The sequence below is a fragment of the Macrobrachium rosenbergii genome, chromosome 25 (genome assembly GCF_040412425.1).
Source record: "Macrobrachium rosenbergii isolate ZJJX-2024 chromosome 25, ASM4041242v1, whole genome shotgun sequence".
Taxonomy (NCBI): domain Eukaryota; kingdom Metazoa; phylum Arthropoda; class Malacostraca; order Decapoda; family Palaemonidae; genus Macrobrachium; species Macrobrachium rosenbergii.
This window is the reverse complement of record NC_089765.1, coordinates 12,684,207-12,702,367: the sequence shown is the minus strand read 5'-3', so window position 1 is coordinate 12,702,367 and position 18,161 is coordinate 12,684,207. Positions and strand designations below refer to the sequence as shown.

At 37.6% G+C, this 18,161-nt stretch overlaps 1 protein-coding gene across 1 annotated transcript in view; it reads right to left on the bottom strand.

Annotated features, from left to right (window-relative positions):
• CenG1A (Centaurin-gamma-1A) overlaps positions 1 to 17,459 on the bottom strand; it is a 122,402-nt gene extending 104,943 nt beyond the window's left edge. Inside the window, exon 1 of the mRNA XM_067126905.1 lies at positions 17,165 to 17,459. Coding sequence (XP_066983006.1) covers positions 17,165 to 17,336 — 172 coding nt within the window. The 5' untranslated portion in view covers positions 17,337 to 17,459. The remainder of the gene's footprint in view (positions 1 to 17,164) is intronic.
• Positions 17,460 to 18,161: the final 702 nt, after the last annotated feature.

Sequence of the window (18,161 nt, the reverse complement as noted above, 5' to 3'; positions counted from 1 at the left end):
TATCAGATACCTAAACAATGAAGGACCTTAGCTCGCTTATAAACAATGTCATCCACTCTTAATGGGAGTCAATACTTGTGATGTTTCTCAAATTGAAAACAGTATTATGAAGCAGTGGATCTAAATACGTGATTAGCGTTGTTTACTAATGATGAGTGGCTTATTAATAGCCGTCTGAGACGTGCGCAGTACTTGGAGAGAGAGAGAGAGAGAGAGAGAGAGAGAGAGAGAGAGAGAGAGAGAGAGAGAGAGAGAGAGAGAGAGAGAGACTGGATCAATAATACGTTTCAACAACTACTGCATATTACACTAAAACTTACCAATAATTGGTCACATTATAATCTGAATATGAGAGAGAGAGAGAGAGAGAGAGAGAGAGAGAGAGAGAGAGAGAGAGAGAGAGAGAGAGAGAGCCAGCCTGGATCTGTAATACGTTTCAGCAACTACTGTATATTACACAAAAAACTGACCAACAATTGGTAACATTATATAATCTGAATAGGCCTATGAGAGAGAGAGAGAGAGAGAGAGAGAGAGAGAGAGAGAGAGAGAGAGAGAGAGAGAGAGAGAGAGAGCCCTATTCTGAACACAGTTAAAATACAGCAAATACAGAACAAAATAACAAAAATCTCCTTAAATTATGAAGAAATAAGAGTTAAGAATTTTACAACCAAGAGACCACTACATATTTCAAAAGAAACATTGCAAACAATTTCCTGAAAGCTTCAAGGAACAACAGTCATCTTCTTCCAACAAAACATGTTGTGGTCAACGAGGGGCAAAAATGTTGTCAAAAGTCTGTGTGAGAATACCACAAGTCTTAGAAGGAATTTTGTCTTAGAATGGAGACGTATGTAAATGCGCATCATGCATGCATGCATGCATGCATACATACATACATACATACATACACATATCTCTCTCTCTCATATTGAGCTTATAATGTGACTAATTATTTGTTCACTTATAGTGTAATAATGATCCTATCTCTCTCTCTCTCTCTCTCTCTCTCTCTCTCTCTATATATATATATATATATATATATATATATATATATGTTCACTTATAGTGTAACAGAGAGTAATTTTTGAAATGTAATATTGATCCAATCTCTCTCTCTCTCTCTCTCTCTCTCTCTCTCTCTCTCTCTCTCTCTCTCTCTCTCTCTCTCATAATATATATATATACAGTATATATATTACACATACATATATACGGCATATAGTCTGCAAGAAAGAGAGAGAGAGAGAGAGAGAGAGAGAGAGAGAGAGAGAGAGAGAGAGAGAGAGAGAGAGAGAGAGAGAGAATGTGTGTTGGGTAATATGACCCAGAAGTTGTTGAGATGACGAGCACTGCTGTATAAACGACTGGTACTGTACTGGGTTGCATTCGCCAGAGTGACTTCTTCTTCTTCTTCTTCTTCAGAAATCCACACCAGACTGGTGTATGATCTGAATTACGAATCACGAACGAAGTAGGGAATCGGGGACACATAATAACGACATAATAAGTAAGATGACAATGTTATGCGTCATGTTATTTGTTATAGATAACCGCATTATCTGAATAACAACACTTATCAACATAGGAATAGCAATAATAACAATTACAAACAGACGTAATAAGTGAAATAACATTGTTATGCGTACTGTTATTTGTAATGTATAACCTTATCTGAATAACTAGTCGAACTAAAAAAGGAATAACAATATATAATAATAATAATAATAATGCTAAAAGATTCACAGTTTCGTGAAAAACAATCTGAATAATAAAAAACCACACTTATATTGTAATATATTTACTATATAAGTGTGGATTTTTATTATTCAATAATAATTATTATTATTATTATTATTATTATTATTATTATTATAAACACATATAACAAATCAATGCAATAAGGCATAGCAATGATTACGATTATAAACAGGAAAAATTTATAAAACGATGAAATCGATAACTGCGTAGCTCTAAGGGTATATGACTGCGAAACGCAAGCACTGTCATGAGAGAGAGAGAGAGAGAGAGAGAGAGAGAGAGAGAGAGAGAGAGAGAGAGAGAGAAATATATATTATCAGATAGTGTTTTACCACATCACAAAAGAATAAAAACGAGAAATTGAAGCTAGATGAGAGAGAGAGAGAGAGAGAGAGAGAGAGAGAGAGAGAGAGAGAGAGAGAGAGAGAGAGGGCGCATAATCATGATTATTAGCAAAGCAAGTATAACGCGTGGGTGTGGTGTGAATGAGCTTAGCAAGATCTGCGCCCAGACAGAACGCAATGTAATACTCTCTCTCTCTCTCTCTCTCTCTCTCTCTCTCTCTCTCTCTCTCTCTCTCTCTCTCTCTGTGGCATGCTTGCTTCCGCTCTCTTTCACACTCTCTCTGTCTTTCTCTTTCTCGCTCTCTTTCACTCTCTTTCCCTTTCTTGCTCTTTAACTCTCTCTCTCTCTCTCTCTCTCTCTCTCTCTCTCTCTCTCTCTCTCTCTCTCTCTCTCTCTCATCAAACAAATACGAACATTCTCAAGTGATGCCATAAGCAACAAATATTCTCTATCATACGAGTCATCATTCTCTCTCTCTCTCTCTCTCTCTCTCTCTCTCTCTCTCTCTCTCTCTCTCTCTCTCTCTCTAGCAAGCAAGCAACACCTGTCACACGCAGGGCAAGTAGTGAGTAAATGGTTTTACCTGAGGCTTGGCGCAGGTGATATTGGATGCCTATTTATTTTGCGTGGAATTATATTCCACTTTCGATTTGCGTTAAATTCCAACCGATGGTTGAAATTAACTTGCCTTAGCGTTAATTGCAGGTTTATTCGTTCGTTAAAATGTCCTCGTTTGTGCCGTCGAAAAAGGATGATATTCACTCACGCAATTTGCGTAAGCGAACGTCCATACAAAAGTATTATATATATAATATATATACACATATATTATATATATTTTATTTATGTGTATGTATATATATATATATATATATATATATATATATATATATATATATATATATATATATATATATATATATATATATATATATATATATATCTTATAGATTTACTTACTTGTCTTCAGTTATATTTCTCACGCTCTATAAGCTTATACTATGGAAGTCTGTGAATCCTAGAATTCATTGTTTTTATTTTTTTAAGAGAGAGAGAGAGAGAGAGAGAGAGAGAGAGAGAGAGAGAGAGAGAGAGAGAGAGAGAGCTTTAACACACACCAATGAAATAGATATAGAACTCGATTAGATGAGAGAGAGAGAGAGAGAGAGAGAGAGAGAGAGAGAGAGAGAGAGAGAGAGAGAGAGAGAGAGAGAGAGAGAGAGCTTTACCACACGCCAATGAAACAGATATAGAACTCGATTAGATGAGAGAGAGAGAGAGAGAGAGAGAGAGAGAGAGAGAGAGAGAGAGAGAGAGAGAGAGAACTTAAAAAAAAGAATGCTGTACTTACCGGACCGCGAATATTCTACACAGGAAAAAGAAGAAGCCTTACCTGTCAAAAAAAATAATTAAGAGGCGGATTAAAAATAACAATTTTAATGCTTCCTATCTCTAGGCAATCTAAGACTTTCTAAACAATAAGATGGACCTGAACTTTCTCCTGAAGAAAGGTGACTGTCAAAGAAAGGAATTAAATCGATACAAAAATTAATATATGGAATTTATGCATAAAATATTCAATTTGATTAAAATATTAAATTTAAATAAAATATTAAATTTCAAATAAAGTATTTACTAAATTTCTAAAACCAATTTCCCACAGAAGAAACCTGACTGGTTAAGGAAGGAATAAAATCAATAAAAAAATTATTCTATAAATATAAAACATTCAAATAAAGAAATAAAATATTCTTCACCAATAAAACATCTATATAAAATATTTAATAGAAGCTATAAAATGCCAGTATCAAAATAAAATATATATTCTTCATGGACTCGGAGACAGGTAACAGAACAAAATGGTGGTTCCTGAGAGAGAGAGAGAGAGAGAGAGAGAGAGAGAGAGAGAGAGAGAGAGAGAGAGAGAGAGAGAGAGAGAGAGAGAGGCTTGGATAAGAGTTTTACGCTTACAGCATTGGCAGGTCACTGGGTACCTTGTAGAAGGTAGCCACCGAGAATTACAGAACAAATCGTAAGTAAACTCTCTCTCTCTCTCTCATTTAATCTAGCTTATATTTATTGTAATTACATCATGACTGTGGTAAAGATTCATTTTCTCTCTCTCTCTCTCTCTCTCTCTCTCTCTCTCTCTCTCTCTCTCTCTCTCTTTTAATCTAGTGTTATAAATCAGTCAGAAGACATATATATACATATATATATATATATATATATATATATATATATATATATATATGTATACATATATATACATATGTACATATATATATATATATACACATATATATATATATATATATATATATATATATATATATATATATATATATATATATTGCAAAATCAATCACCAAATGCTATCCACAATCCCTTTAAAATCAACACGGGAGAAGAATGAGCAGTAACTCCACGTGCCGCACAGGTGTGTGTGAGAGAGAGAGAGAGAGAGAGAGAGAGAGAGAGAGAGAGAGAGAGAGAGAGAGAGAGAGAGAGTCAAAGGGCGTGGCATACGAGAACGTCGCCGTCCCAAGAAGTACTCTTTAAAAGGGCGAGAGAGAGAGAGAGAGAGAGAGAGAGAGAGAGAGAGAGAGAGAGAGAGAGAGAGAGAGAGAGAGAGAGGCATAATCGGTTCTGGAGCGGCAGTCACTTGTTTCAGTCACTCCCTTTTTAATTGAGGTATCACCACCTCGAGAGAGAGAGAGAGAGAGAGAGAGAGAGAGAGAGAGAGAGAGAGAGAGAGAGAGAGAGAGAGATGTCTCAAACGTGTGGCTCTGTCAATGATGAAACCGACTGTAATCACTCATTTTTTTCTTTCACTGTTCAAGAGGAGAAGTCAATTCACAAACACTGGCTTTTGTCAAATCTCGTCCGTGTGTGTGTGTGTGTGTGTGTGTGTGTGTGTGTGTGTGTGTGTGTAGCACCTATGAAGTGTACCTGTATATCACATCACAAATATATATATATATATATATATATATATATATATATATATATATATATATATATATATATATATATATATATATATATATATATATATATAATATTATATAAAATGGATCGTGCAAAATGTCCGTATGAATCTCTCTCTCTCTCTCTCTCTCTCTCTCTCTCTCTCTCTCTCTCTCTCTCTCTCTCTCTCTCGTACACACAACACACACACACTTACAGGTAAGCATGAACGCTCTATAATTCCATACACTCATTTCGCCACGGCGATGATAAAATCAAGAAAGCTCATCTTCCATAAACATCAACAAAAGGAAATACTAACAAAATAACCAAAATAAAAATAGATGAACAATCTAAAGTAGCTTTCACCCAAACCTTAGAGTGGGATCTCTTCACTATGGAGTGAGTGATACACAAAGGAAACGTGTAGACTCGTTCAATTGTTTACTTTAATTCGTAAACAACCGCTGGAGTCAGTGCATTAAAAAGCATATCACAAGGAGTTCCTAAGGAGAGTATCTCTCTCCCTTTCTGTTTTTTGAGGTTGGAAGGATCTTGGGAGACTATATGATTCCTTCGTAGGGTATTATAATTAATTTTGATTGACGGGCAGGATAATTAAAGATATCCTAGGTGGGGACAAAAAATACATAACACACAAGGGGAGTCCACAAGGAGAGTATGTTTCTCCCTTTCTGTTTTTTGAGGTTTGAAAGATCTTGGGAGATTATATGATTCTTTCGTAGGATATAATGATTTATTCTGATTGACTGTTAGGATCATTAAACAGATATCCTAGTGGGGGATATAAAAATATATAAAAAAAGACAAAGGGAGTCCCTAAGGAGAGTATCTATCTCCCTCTCTGTTTTCTTGAGGTTGGAAGGATCTTGGGAGAAGAATGATTCCTTCGTAGAATATGATTCATCTTGACTGTCAGTCAGGACAATTAAACAGATATCCTAATTGGGGGATATAAAAAATATAAAAAAAGACAAAGGGCGTCCCTAAGGAGAGTATCTCTCTCCCCCTCTGTTTTTTGAGGTTGGAAATATCTTGGGAGAAGAATGATGCCTTCGTAGAATATAATGATTTACTTTTAATTGACTGTTAGGATCCTTATACAGAAATTAAAGTTAGTGGATGAAAAAATATAAATAAATATAGTTTGCATAAAAAGAAATTCATTACAAAGGAAATATCGTCATATAGAAAAGACGCTTCAAAATGTGAATACAACCAACTGGTCCAACATAAATAACAGGGATTAATGAGGGTTTTCCTGGAATTGGAATTCCAATTCCAAAAACATCACACTAACTCCAATTCCAACTTAAGCATAAAATTTAGGCCAAAGGCCACAAGCGCTGTGACCTACGAGGTCACTCAGCGTCGAAAATCATGTTAAGACAATTCTTAGGAGAGCGTTGAGGAACGTAAGATGGAAGAAAGAGAATATGAATTGAGGCAACAGTCAAAAGGAATGGAAGGGTCAAAGGGACGCCACAGAGGACATCAAGTCACGCCTGCAGTGCGCCGCGTGAGGTGCACCGACGGCGCTACCCACGGACGAACTGAAATACCCAACATCAAAAATAAAACATCAATAGCGAGTTACAATAAATCACGATAAACGAGCGGAAACAGAGTCCATAAATAGGACAGATCACGCCACCGCTAACCCGAGAAGGATATTATCTCAGTCCCAGTAGGATATCACCCCAGTAGGAACCCGGACCTTCGCCTATCACATTCAATTCAATCCTACGGCTCTCGTCCTAATCATCATCATCATCATCAGCCCTCATACAAGATCCACATTCATCTCTCTCTCTCTCTCTCTCTCTCTCTCTCTCTTTTCCCAACATCATCAGCCCTCATACAAGATACACATTCATCTCTCTTTCTCTCTCTCTTTCCACCCAGAGAGAGAGAGAGAGAGAGAGAGAGAGAGAGAGAGAGAGAGAGAGAGAGAGAGAGAGAGAGAGAAAGTGGAGGAACTGGCGTTTATCTGCGGAAGACCCAAATCTCAAATCCTGTTACGAGCAGAAAGAAAGAAAGATATAGAAGAAGAAGAAGAAGAAGAAGGAGGAGGAGGAGGAGGAGGAGGAGGAGGAGGAGGAGGAGGAGGAGGAGGAGGAGGAGAAGAAAAAGAAAATGCCATGGCAACAAGCAATAGCATCCCTGCTTGAGAAAGTTACATCGCGAGATGTGGAACTCAGACCTTGAATGATGCTTAAATCTCAATAGATCTCTCCTCTATTGAAAGAATACATAATTTTATTTAATATATAAAATACGTATGTATACATGTATGTATGTTTGAGAGAGCCCCCTTACACTACGTGTAAATGAAATGCACAATAAACGAGAATTCAAACGCAATACGTACGAAGGCTAACTGGTAGTGTCTGAAGACAAGAGCACTTGTACCGTTATACGAAAGTGATTCGGTACACTCACTCACTCGATCATGAGAGAGAGAGAGAGAGACTTATTCTTCCATTTTCCCGTGAAAAGGGAGAGGAAATTATTTCTCTATTCTCCTGTAGAGAGAGAGAGAGAGAGAGAGAGAGAGAGAGAGAGAGAGAGAGAGAGAGAGAGAGGAATGGAGTCAACTTTATTAGAGAGAGACAGAGAGAGAGAAATTACTTCTATCATACTGTGGAGAGAGAGAATTATTCTTCTTTTACCGTGAAAAGAGAGAGAGAGAAAGCGAGAGAGAGGAAGGGAGGGTGAGGGCGTTGATTGATTGGATGTTAAAGTCGACTGTTATATAAAGTTCAGTTGGCGCCGAAATGTACAAGAATATCATTTGTTTTTTCGGTGACGTGTTGAATGCACAAACTGGCCGGCCACTCGGACTCTCTCTCTCTCTCTCTCTCTCTCTCTCTCTCTCTCTCTCTCTCCAGGATAATAGAAATAACTTTCTCTCTCTCTCTCTCTCTCTCTCTCTCTCTCTCTTCACTGGAAAATAGAATAACAATTCTCTCTCTCTCACTAATAAAGCTGACCAACGAAGCTGACTCACTCTCTCTCTCTCTCTCTCTCTCTCTCTCCACAGGATAATAGAAGAATAAGTCTCTCTCTCTCTCTCTCTACATGAAGAGAAATATTTTTCTCTCTCCCACTCTCTCTCTTCACTGGAAAATAGAATAACAATTCTCCCTCTCACTAATAAAGTTGACTAATGAAGCTGACCTCTCTCTCTCTCTCTCTCTCTCTCTCTCTCTCTCTCTCTCTCTCTCTCTCTCTCTCTCTCTCGGAGGCGCAAAAACAAATTCATTGATCACCTCAGACTCGCCAACTCATTATTACTGTCGAGTTGCCGTTGCTTTCGAGAACAAGACAAGGTCTCTCTCTCTCTCTCTCTCTCTCTCTCTCTCTCTCTCTCTCTCTCTCTCTCTCTCTCTCTGAGTTAATTTAGTCGCAAACACGAGAGAATACAAAGCATTACAGAGGAGATATTCCCCGGTTGGGGGGGAGGGGGAACCTTACGCAAGGCGAGAGCCTAAGAGATATATATATTTATATATACAAATATAAAATCATTACACAACAATCTCGTATAATATTAAGGTATTTATATCATGTCCTACACTGAATTTCAAGAAGAAGCCTACTGTAAGTTAATCGAAGTTATGTCACTGGTTACAGACCTCTCTCTCTCTCTCTCTCTCTCTCTCTCTCTCTCTCCTTTCTTGAGAGAGACGTCTAGTGTATACATCATGAGTAATTATAGATTATTCAGATGTTGTTTTCAAGATTTGTACGTAGATAAATTGTAAATTCTCTCTCTCTCTCTCTCTCTCTCTCTCTCTCTCTCTCTCTCTCTCTCTCTCTCTCTCTCTCTCTCTCTCTCTTTATGCACCTTCCTTTGGGCTAATCAGCCATCACTCTTCAATACTCAAAGGCTTTCCTTGTTCTCGTGACAAGAACTGCTACCCACATACATACATACACACACACACACACACACATTTGTGCTGGGTTACCCACAACAGAGAGAGTGACAATCCCCAATCTTGTCTTTTAACTACAGTACCTATTTCATCCATCAATTTTGTCCACCGGAAACTAATCAAACTCAATTATGTCGACAGGACATTACGCTAATTAGAATCCATTTTAACTGTAAAAATATTGGGTAATTAATACGAACAATAAAATCCAGTTCTTTACTGAAATATATTTAATTTTAGGAACATTTCAACTGGTCACTGGTCTTCTGATTAATACACAGTCGAGCAGTCTAAAATATATCGACAGAATGCAATTAGCAATTGCTAAAAATATTTGCTAGCAATCTCGAATCAAATACTGTACAGAAAAACTACACTAAGTACAAAATTCTATGCAACATTATTATGTTAAATATTATTATTATTATTATTATTATTATTATTATTCAGAGGATAAACCCCTATTCCTATGGAACAAGCCCACCAAAGGGGCCACTGACTTGAAATTCAAGCTTCCAAAGAATATTAAAGTGTTCATTTGAAAGGAGTAACAGAAGATAACAGGAAATGCAGAAAGAGATCAGTTATCAGAAAACAAAGATAAATTAACAATTCAAAAAATACATAAAAATGTAAATAAACTATTATAAGCACAAGGAGAAATGTTTTAGGGTAGTAATGCATTGCATCTTTGCTTGAATTTTTAAAAGCTCTAATTGCACACCATCCTCAGGGAATTTAACCCAAGATACTCTTACCTCTTTCAAATGAACACTGTAATATTCTTTGGAAGCTTGATCTTCAAGCCAAAGGCCCCTGAGGGTTTGTTCCATACGAATAGGGTTCATCTTCTGAATAATAATAAATTATAACTTGTCAAAGGCAATCTTTTGGCAAACATTAACGAAATGCAAGCATGTACGATTCATCCATCACAAATATTGGTGGTGTTTTAAATAAAACTGGTAGAGAGTTACAGTACACTTGCTTACCCTAACACAGTGTCACAGACCATCTGAGGCCAGCCAACAGCTCATGCTATCAAAAGGTACCGTCCCCTCTGCAGGAAAAACAATTAGGCCTAAAGGTACCTGTACTGTTATAAAACTGACCCAGCTCTATCAAAAGGAGATAAAAATGCTACCAGGTGAGCTACCAAGTGTTCCTGAATATAGAATTTAGGCCAAAGGCCAAGCACTGGGACCTAAGAGGTCATTCAGTGCTGAAACGGAAATTGACAGTAAAAGGTTTGAAATGTGTAACGGGAGGAAATCCTTTTCCAGTTACACTACTACGAATCAACTGTTAGGAGAGGGTGGGAAGTAAGATGGAAGTAAGAGAATATGAAAGGAGGTACAGTAAAAGGAACGAAAGGGGTTGCGGCTAGGGGCCGAAGGCACGCTGCAAAGAACCTTAGTAATGCCTACAGTGCACTGCCTGAGATGCACTGACAGCACTACGCCTCTACAGGGTACCAAGGGTTCTTGACAGACATCAGTAAGAGTTTACAGACCTAGCAAGTAATTGGACTCCTATTTGAAGAATAAAAATAAAATTCTCCATCACTGGAATGATTGCATCAACCACCCCTCCCTAATTACTTCAATATGGAAGACTATTAATTAAACCCTGATTCTTTGGTACAGCTTACGTACTCTTCCTGGAATTGCTTCCTGCTATGTCAATTCTCACTAAATTAACTTTTCCTTTAAAGTTCTTTAAAAATATAAATTATTTCCTCAATAGACATCGGGGTACTGACTTCATAATTCAGTGCATTTTATATTTTTATCTTCTAAATATCAGTATTTTTGCCCAAAACTAGACTCACCAACACAGTGCATTTTATAGTGATTTGTTCTAAATATTAATATTTTTTCCCAAAGCTGGAAACTAAGCCTATTCAGAAGAGCAGTCTAAGTTCTAGCTGTAACAATTACACAATACTATCCATTCTCTTATGCTCTAGGGAGCAACGGATAATCTGGCCTCAAAGCCACGTAAAAATATAAAATCAGGAATAAAATGTCTACTTCTAACCAAGTAAATGGCAAATCTTGCTTAAAAAACCTTATGAGCATCTTGTCACCAACTAGGTCATGCTATTGTAGTTGTCAGGATCTATGTGAAGACTTGCAGGGTGACAGAAACTGCTTCATACAAAGATCCTGTCTACGATGGGCATGGAACAAAGACAGCCTGTAGGGCAGGAAGTGTGGTGGCTCTTAGTCTAAGAGATGGAAGTAGCAATGACGCCCACTACATTTGGTTGTTTTCATGAGGGCAACAGTGATCTGTGGATTCAAGTCTGACTGACTAAAAAGTTTGATAAGAGCTAAGTCATTAATACTGCTAAGGTAGACAAGACTAATCCCAAGACATCATCATGCATCTGCACTTGAGAGTTCCTTTGACACCTGTCATATCCACCGTTTCATAAAAGTGCAGACCAATATCATTAAGAGATCTTTACTGTAATTTTTCAACCCTCGTGAACCATGAGACACTTATCAGTTGTGTACCAGCAAAAGACTCAAGTTCAAGACAGGATTCTAACACATCCCAAAGCACGTATTACACGGATAAGCAGCAGACTATCAATATATCATTGCATGTAAGAATAAGAATGCATACAAAAATATGCACCAAGAAATTAATGAAGTTCATAAATGCACTGAAACATTTCGCTGATTAGTTATTACATGGCAGATTCATAAAAAACCCTAGAATTCCTACAATATCTTATAAGTAGAGTACAAATACCGCAGTCTTCTTGAAAGAAGAGGTTTAATAAACAAGCCAGAAAATTAAATGATATCTTCTCAGACGAAGAAAAGGGATGACAAAATAATGCAGAAAAGTTTTACGTTTCACAAGGAAACAAAAACTGGTGAGAATTGGAAAATCATCTCCATCAAGGAAAAAAAAAAAAGAATATAGTACTTTACTGAACTCAACAAGAATCTTGTGATATGTTCATTCTGTTCAATTTCTGTTTTATTTACTTTTTCTAATTTACAAAGACCAAACATACATTACCCACGGGAGGTCGAAAATCACTGCTACATTTAACACATAAATGTTTTTATAAACAAACATGATATCACTTTCTACAACATAATGAATAACACCTTATCACTACAGTGCTGGCTAAATTCAATAGTCTTCCATACAAATGACTTGTAAAACACAATCAAAATAAAAATGTGTAATAGTATGCTTTCTATACAGCACTGAACAAGAAATTCCAGGACTACTATACCCAAAAACCTATAAGGATTCCCCTCAAAATTTAGATGCGGACTTCACAATATTCCTTAGCAATACCAAAAAAACATTCAACAGAAACCATATATAAACAAGTTAACCTAACTGAAACAAAATACCTATTGTTATAATTCTTAAAGCAAATGTTATTTATTAAGTTGAAATTCATTTTGGTACATAACCAGATAACATAAGCTACCTCAACAACCAGCTCTTCATTCTTGCATGATTCCATGACTGCAACAACAGATTGCAGGCTACTGCACTAAGCGATGGCCTAATGCTGCTCTTATCAACAATGTTTGTATTATATGTGATTAACCAAGAGATTTGATAGTATGTTACAGGGGGGGGGGGGCTCTAGAGTGGCAACTGAGAAATAAAATGGGATGATACATTCAATGAAGTCAAAAGAGGGACATCTGAACTTACGAAGACAAAAACCAACATTTACAAAATAAATAAATACTCAAAATAAAACAATAAACTAGAATAATTACTGATAAACAATTAGTCTTTTAAACACAAAAAGGTTATAATAGTTACAATGAATATTTCAAATTTCTCCAAGCCATATTTGCTAGGTCAGATCCAATTTAAAAAACAACACATATATAGTATATCCTAAACAGCACTAATCTGTTAACATGTAATCCTAACCTACGTGATTTGAATATTTTCACTACGCTATTCTAAAAGGTTTATGGCTACTATCATTCTTTCAAGATTGTGGATTTGATAAACCCCTTGTATGTCTATCACCAAATATTGCAAAGGAAATGTCAGATTTGTGAAAATTCCAACTAAATCATCAGAACAACATATTTCACACAAAAAACACTAACTGTTTTTTTGACATTTCTGAAAACCTCCAAAAAAAGGAATTCTTTCCTGAATGCATGATCTTACTTGCAGTGAGGACACTTTCAAACTTCATGCAAACCATGTATAAAAAATGGCAAAAAAAAGCAACTTCATTTTCCATAGATTCTCAAGAAGTTCTTGGAAAATCAAGCAAAAAAGCAACTTCGATTTCAAGAAGTTGTTGGAAAATCGCCTTACATGATAACACAAGAGAGATGTCAATAAAAAAAATAATGGCCATGATTAATGTAACCTAAAATTATATAAAACTACCGGCTAACATAAGAGGAATTGTATACACAAATAGCATTTCTCTCAGTAGTATATGTACTAGTAATGAATGGCGTATATCACAGCATGAAAAATACTCTACTCTCAATATGTTTCAACCAATGCAACATTACATTTTTTCAGAATTAAGATACAAAATTTCACCCACAGTTACAGTTTGAGAGTTCAGATAAATGCGTTTCACAACCCCAACTATCTCGCTGCTTGACCAACTGACTTGTCACATTTTCTTTGAAAGAGAATGGTGAACGTACAGAGAAATTGCAATTTGTCCAGTAAATTGTTTACCTCTTAAATACACAAAATTTGACTTATATTTCAAGAGAATCAAGTGCAATCTGGTCTGGCTATGGAGACAACTGCTAGGTTGATTAGAAGGGGGTTTTTGCTACAAGATGAAAGTTTGTATGTAAGACAAAAACCTTCGTCTTATACAAAAATGTCACTCGTTTGGTGGGAGGTACGATCCATCAGCTGGGTAGGTGAAGTTACAGTATAAAAACCTCCTTGAAAAGGCAGCAGGAGGTTCACACATGCACTCACAAACACACAGACCCATCCTATGACTACAATGACATTGGATGGCTTACTTCCCCTGATACTCCACTGTTACGTACTTCCTGACTGTCTCATACATCTCTCCCACAGTCCTACGAAAAGAGCCTCTCTCACAAGAGCTGTGAAGGGTGGGGTTAACAAAGAAAAGCAAGCTGTGAAGGGCATTCTTTTGACATCTGGACTAAAAGAACAAGCAGATCCATACGGCATGTGTCATCCTGAGACCAGGATGATCAGTACACAACTGACGATCCAATGAATCTGGACGAACAGCATCTCTTCTTTGTGGCCATTGGTCAAGGAGAGCTGTGATTCACGAGTCACAGCAACAGAAGATGACACCCCATTCCTCCACAAAAAAGGTTTACCTGTAACAGTGATATCAGCAACATCTACACCAGAACCACCACTAGCAGCAGCAGGGGCAGCGCTAAGAACTACTGAAGTGGCCAAAATCAACAATGACACGAAGTACTGCCAGGGAGCCTTCTGCAACTCCTAGGAGTCTGTAGGAAGCTTCAGCAAAAATAACACACCACAGGATAAGGTAGGGACACAAGAGAACTGCTTGATAAGTGAACAGGGGGCACTTATCAATAAATCACAGGGTACACCAAACGAGGCAGCAAAAGGACAACTACCCATTTCCAATGGCCCTGCTTTGGAATGTCCACAGAGCCTGATGTCGTGACACCACCAAGTAAAGCAGCTGAGAGCTTTTCCAACTGAAGTGTGATGTGTTTCTTCCTTACACAGAACATGGCTCCTTCAACTAGGAACCAAACTCAGCGACTGAACAACCAACCATCTTTCACGATTTAAGATGTTTATGACATTGTATACTATATTGTAACTGCTACACTTTTAGCAACTGATATATTAGTCCACTGTTTCCTTGTCAATTGCCTAACAAGGAATTTCCTACAAAACACGCAAGATATCTGAGGATTGACAACATGAGGAGACATATAAACTTGCTAGATACATGCAAAGAACAACTTCTCAATCTAATTCCTGTCGTAAACATACGATCAAGTACAGGCACCCTAAACATCTAAACCCAAACATACAAACAATAAATAACACCATAGTGACAGCCTGTGTTAGCTTACTAATGACTTACTAGGCCTATAAGTCATCAAAAAGAAGACTAGCCTAGCCTAGACACAAGTTTTGGGGTTAGGCCTGGCCTAATCTTGCTACTTGGCAAATTTACCTAGACTAGCCTTAAATGACAATTGATGCAAGCCTGCAACAGCCATAGCCTAACCAATAAATGCCAGTTAACCTGCCAAGTCAGGCTACCTTTGTAAGTTCTGAAGCTTTTTAACACAAAGACAATGGTAGCCTAGGTTAACCTACCCTAGAACATAATTTTACTTTGTGTAGCAAGCACTGGGTAATTTATATTTATATCACGAGCTGCAAATTTTTTATCATTTACCTCATGTTTAAACATTTTTCACTCACACTGGCTGTTTATCTAGTCTTTTGTATAGTTTTAACCCTATTGTTATTCCAAATGAATTTATTTATATTTTGCAGTCTAGTGTAAGAATCTGGAATCTCGAATAGCTTTAGTTTGGCTAACCTAGATCCTAAACTAACCTAATGCACTTTGACCAGGTAACAGCAGAGTAATTATAAGATACACTAACTTCTCATCATATACACAAACCTTATAGTTTTTACAATTTACCTAGTGCTATGTATTTTTGACCGTTACAAACCAATTGTTTGTGCATTTCCTATCCATACATTTTAAATCTATGGTGGGAATCCAGAGGGTAAAAGACTTTTAAGGTACCTAGGAGCCCACAAAGTGTCATCGTCATGATGGCACAAACTGTCTAATTCACAACACCTTTGGATTATCCAGCAGAAAAAAAATGACAATGGAAATATTTACATTTATTCCTCTCAAGTATTTAAATATAATACTTCAGATTTTGTTACAACAGCATTGAAAAACCAACAAATGCTCAAAATAATGTATTACTTTTCCTACCACTGTTCAAAGGAATTGCAAACACTATTTCCACAGGTCACTGCTCACAAAAAAGCAGATCAACGACTTATATCAATGAGGAAAGATCCTATCACAACCTTCCCATCACCTAACCTACCCTAGGGTGCCATGCCTACACCTGGTCGGGGGGCTTCATTCCCCTCGACCATTCCAATGCGACATTACACATTGCAAAAGATACGTACACAACTATCCTGTATTACCGATAATTCTGTCATCACATCACGAAGAATTCTACTGTCAAAACATACACAAATTCTGGAGCTATGGCCTACTTAGCCTACGACCTATGCTAAGCGCCGAGTTATGGGTATCACTACGCAACCCATCATTAGTTTCAACTGGTAGGCTACCCTAGGGAAAATTACTAGAGAAAGCACTCATCTGGGCCAGGGATAAACTAGGCTAGGCTACACCCTGAGGTGGCAAGTTGAAGGCAGGAGGTTGAGGGCAAAAAGTGAATTACTAGTTTTATTAAATATAAATATTTAATATATGGGGTAAGCGCCAGCTACGCCCTCCATAGTTCCCACCTGTGAAGGAACCCTCTCACCTACCGGAACTTTTCGAGGAGAGGAATTCGAACCTCAAAATTCCGTAACCCCTCCCACTTTCGACCCCAATTGCACTGGCCCTCCCAAACCTCATTTAAATAATTGTATCTTTTACAATAATGCTGTCAAGAAGACTATGTAACGTGAAGATCCTGGTTCTTTTTACAGAAATATTCAATATAGGCAAGAGGTAACCTCTGCTGCGCCCTTCGAAGTTCCCACCTGTAGAGGAACCCCCCCACAGGAGAGAGCGACCCCAAACGTCAAAAACTTTGGCAGCAACAACCCCTCCCACTTTCGACCCCCTCCCAGACTCACTTTAATATTCATTCCCCCTTTCATACACGTATACTTAATACATAGGGTGAACTCCTGCGCCCTTCGAAGTCCCCACCTGTAGAGGAACCCTCCCGCCTACGGGTGACCCGAAACGTCAAAACTTCGGCAGCACCAACCCCTCCCACTTTCGACCCCCAGCAAGTTGGCCCTGCCAAACCCCGTTTCGATGTGCAACACGCCTCAAAGGGTCGCTAAAACCGTCGTTTTGAAAGAGCGTCGCTCACCTTCGATGCAAACGACGTGTTCCCGAATCTGCTGGGCCAAAAGGGGGTCCTGGACCAGCTCTATGATATCGTAGATCGCGTAGATCGACGGGTGGACGCTCTCGAACCTCTGGATCTCCTGCCGAATCGCCAGGGAACTCGACAAATAGGGTCCTCCGAGTCTATTCGTCATCCTGGCGGTTTATTCCGAGGTCATCTCAGGTCACGGAAGGACCATTTTTCGGCACGAAACACGAAAACACAGTCAATTGTCCGACATCAACTCCCCTACGGAAGATGGCCCGAAAGTTACACTGGAGAGTCAAGCGAGGTTCTCTATAAACATTGCCACCATTTTTACCTAAGTGGTTAAATATTAATTAAAGAAATTATTAAAATAATATTTTATATATTAAATCGTAATTATACGTTGTACAATCAAATTATGTCAAATTTTATTTATTTCGGATTATGCCAAAGAGTCAAGCGAATTTCTCTATAAACATTGCCATCATTTCTTTCTACTGATTAAAATATTGCGAGAACTAAATTATAAAGTCAAATTTTATATAATATATCATAAATATTCTTTATATAATCTAAATATCCTTAATTTTATTTATTTTGGACTTTCAAATGACGAGGACACGAAGCAGCGCGAGATTCAAAACGAGTTTAAGTTGCTTCCTGCATATGACGCTAAGCCTATACATACATACACACATACAAACATACAAACATACATACATACATAAAAAATATCATACACTATTACCGCTTAAAGCACCATATATTCCAAAGTATAACAAAATGTTTACGTAATTCGTTCTTCTTCTTGCTATCAACGCTTCGAAAAGTCTTGTTTATATAAACACAAGATTCAGTTTATTTTTACTTCGTTTTTCCCCCACGGAAATAGGAAGGAGGAGAGAGAGAGAGAGAGAGAGAGAGAGAGAGAGAGAGAGAGAGAGAGAGAGAGAGAGAGAGAGAGAGAGAGAGAGAGAGAGAGAGGAATAAC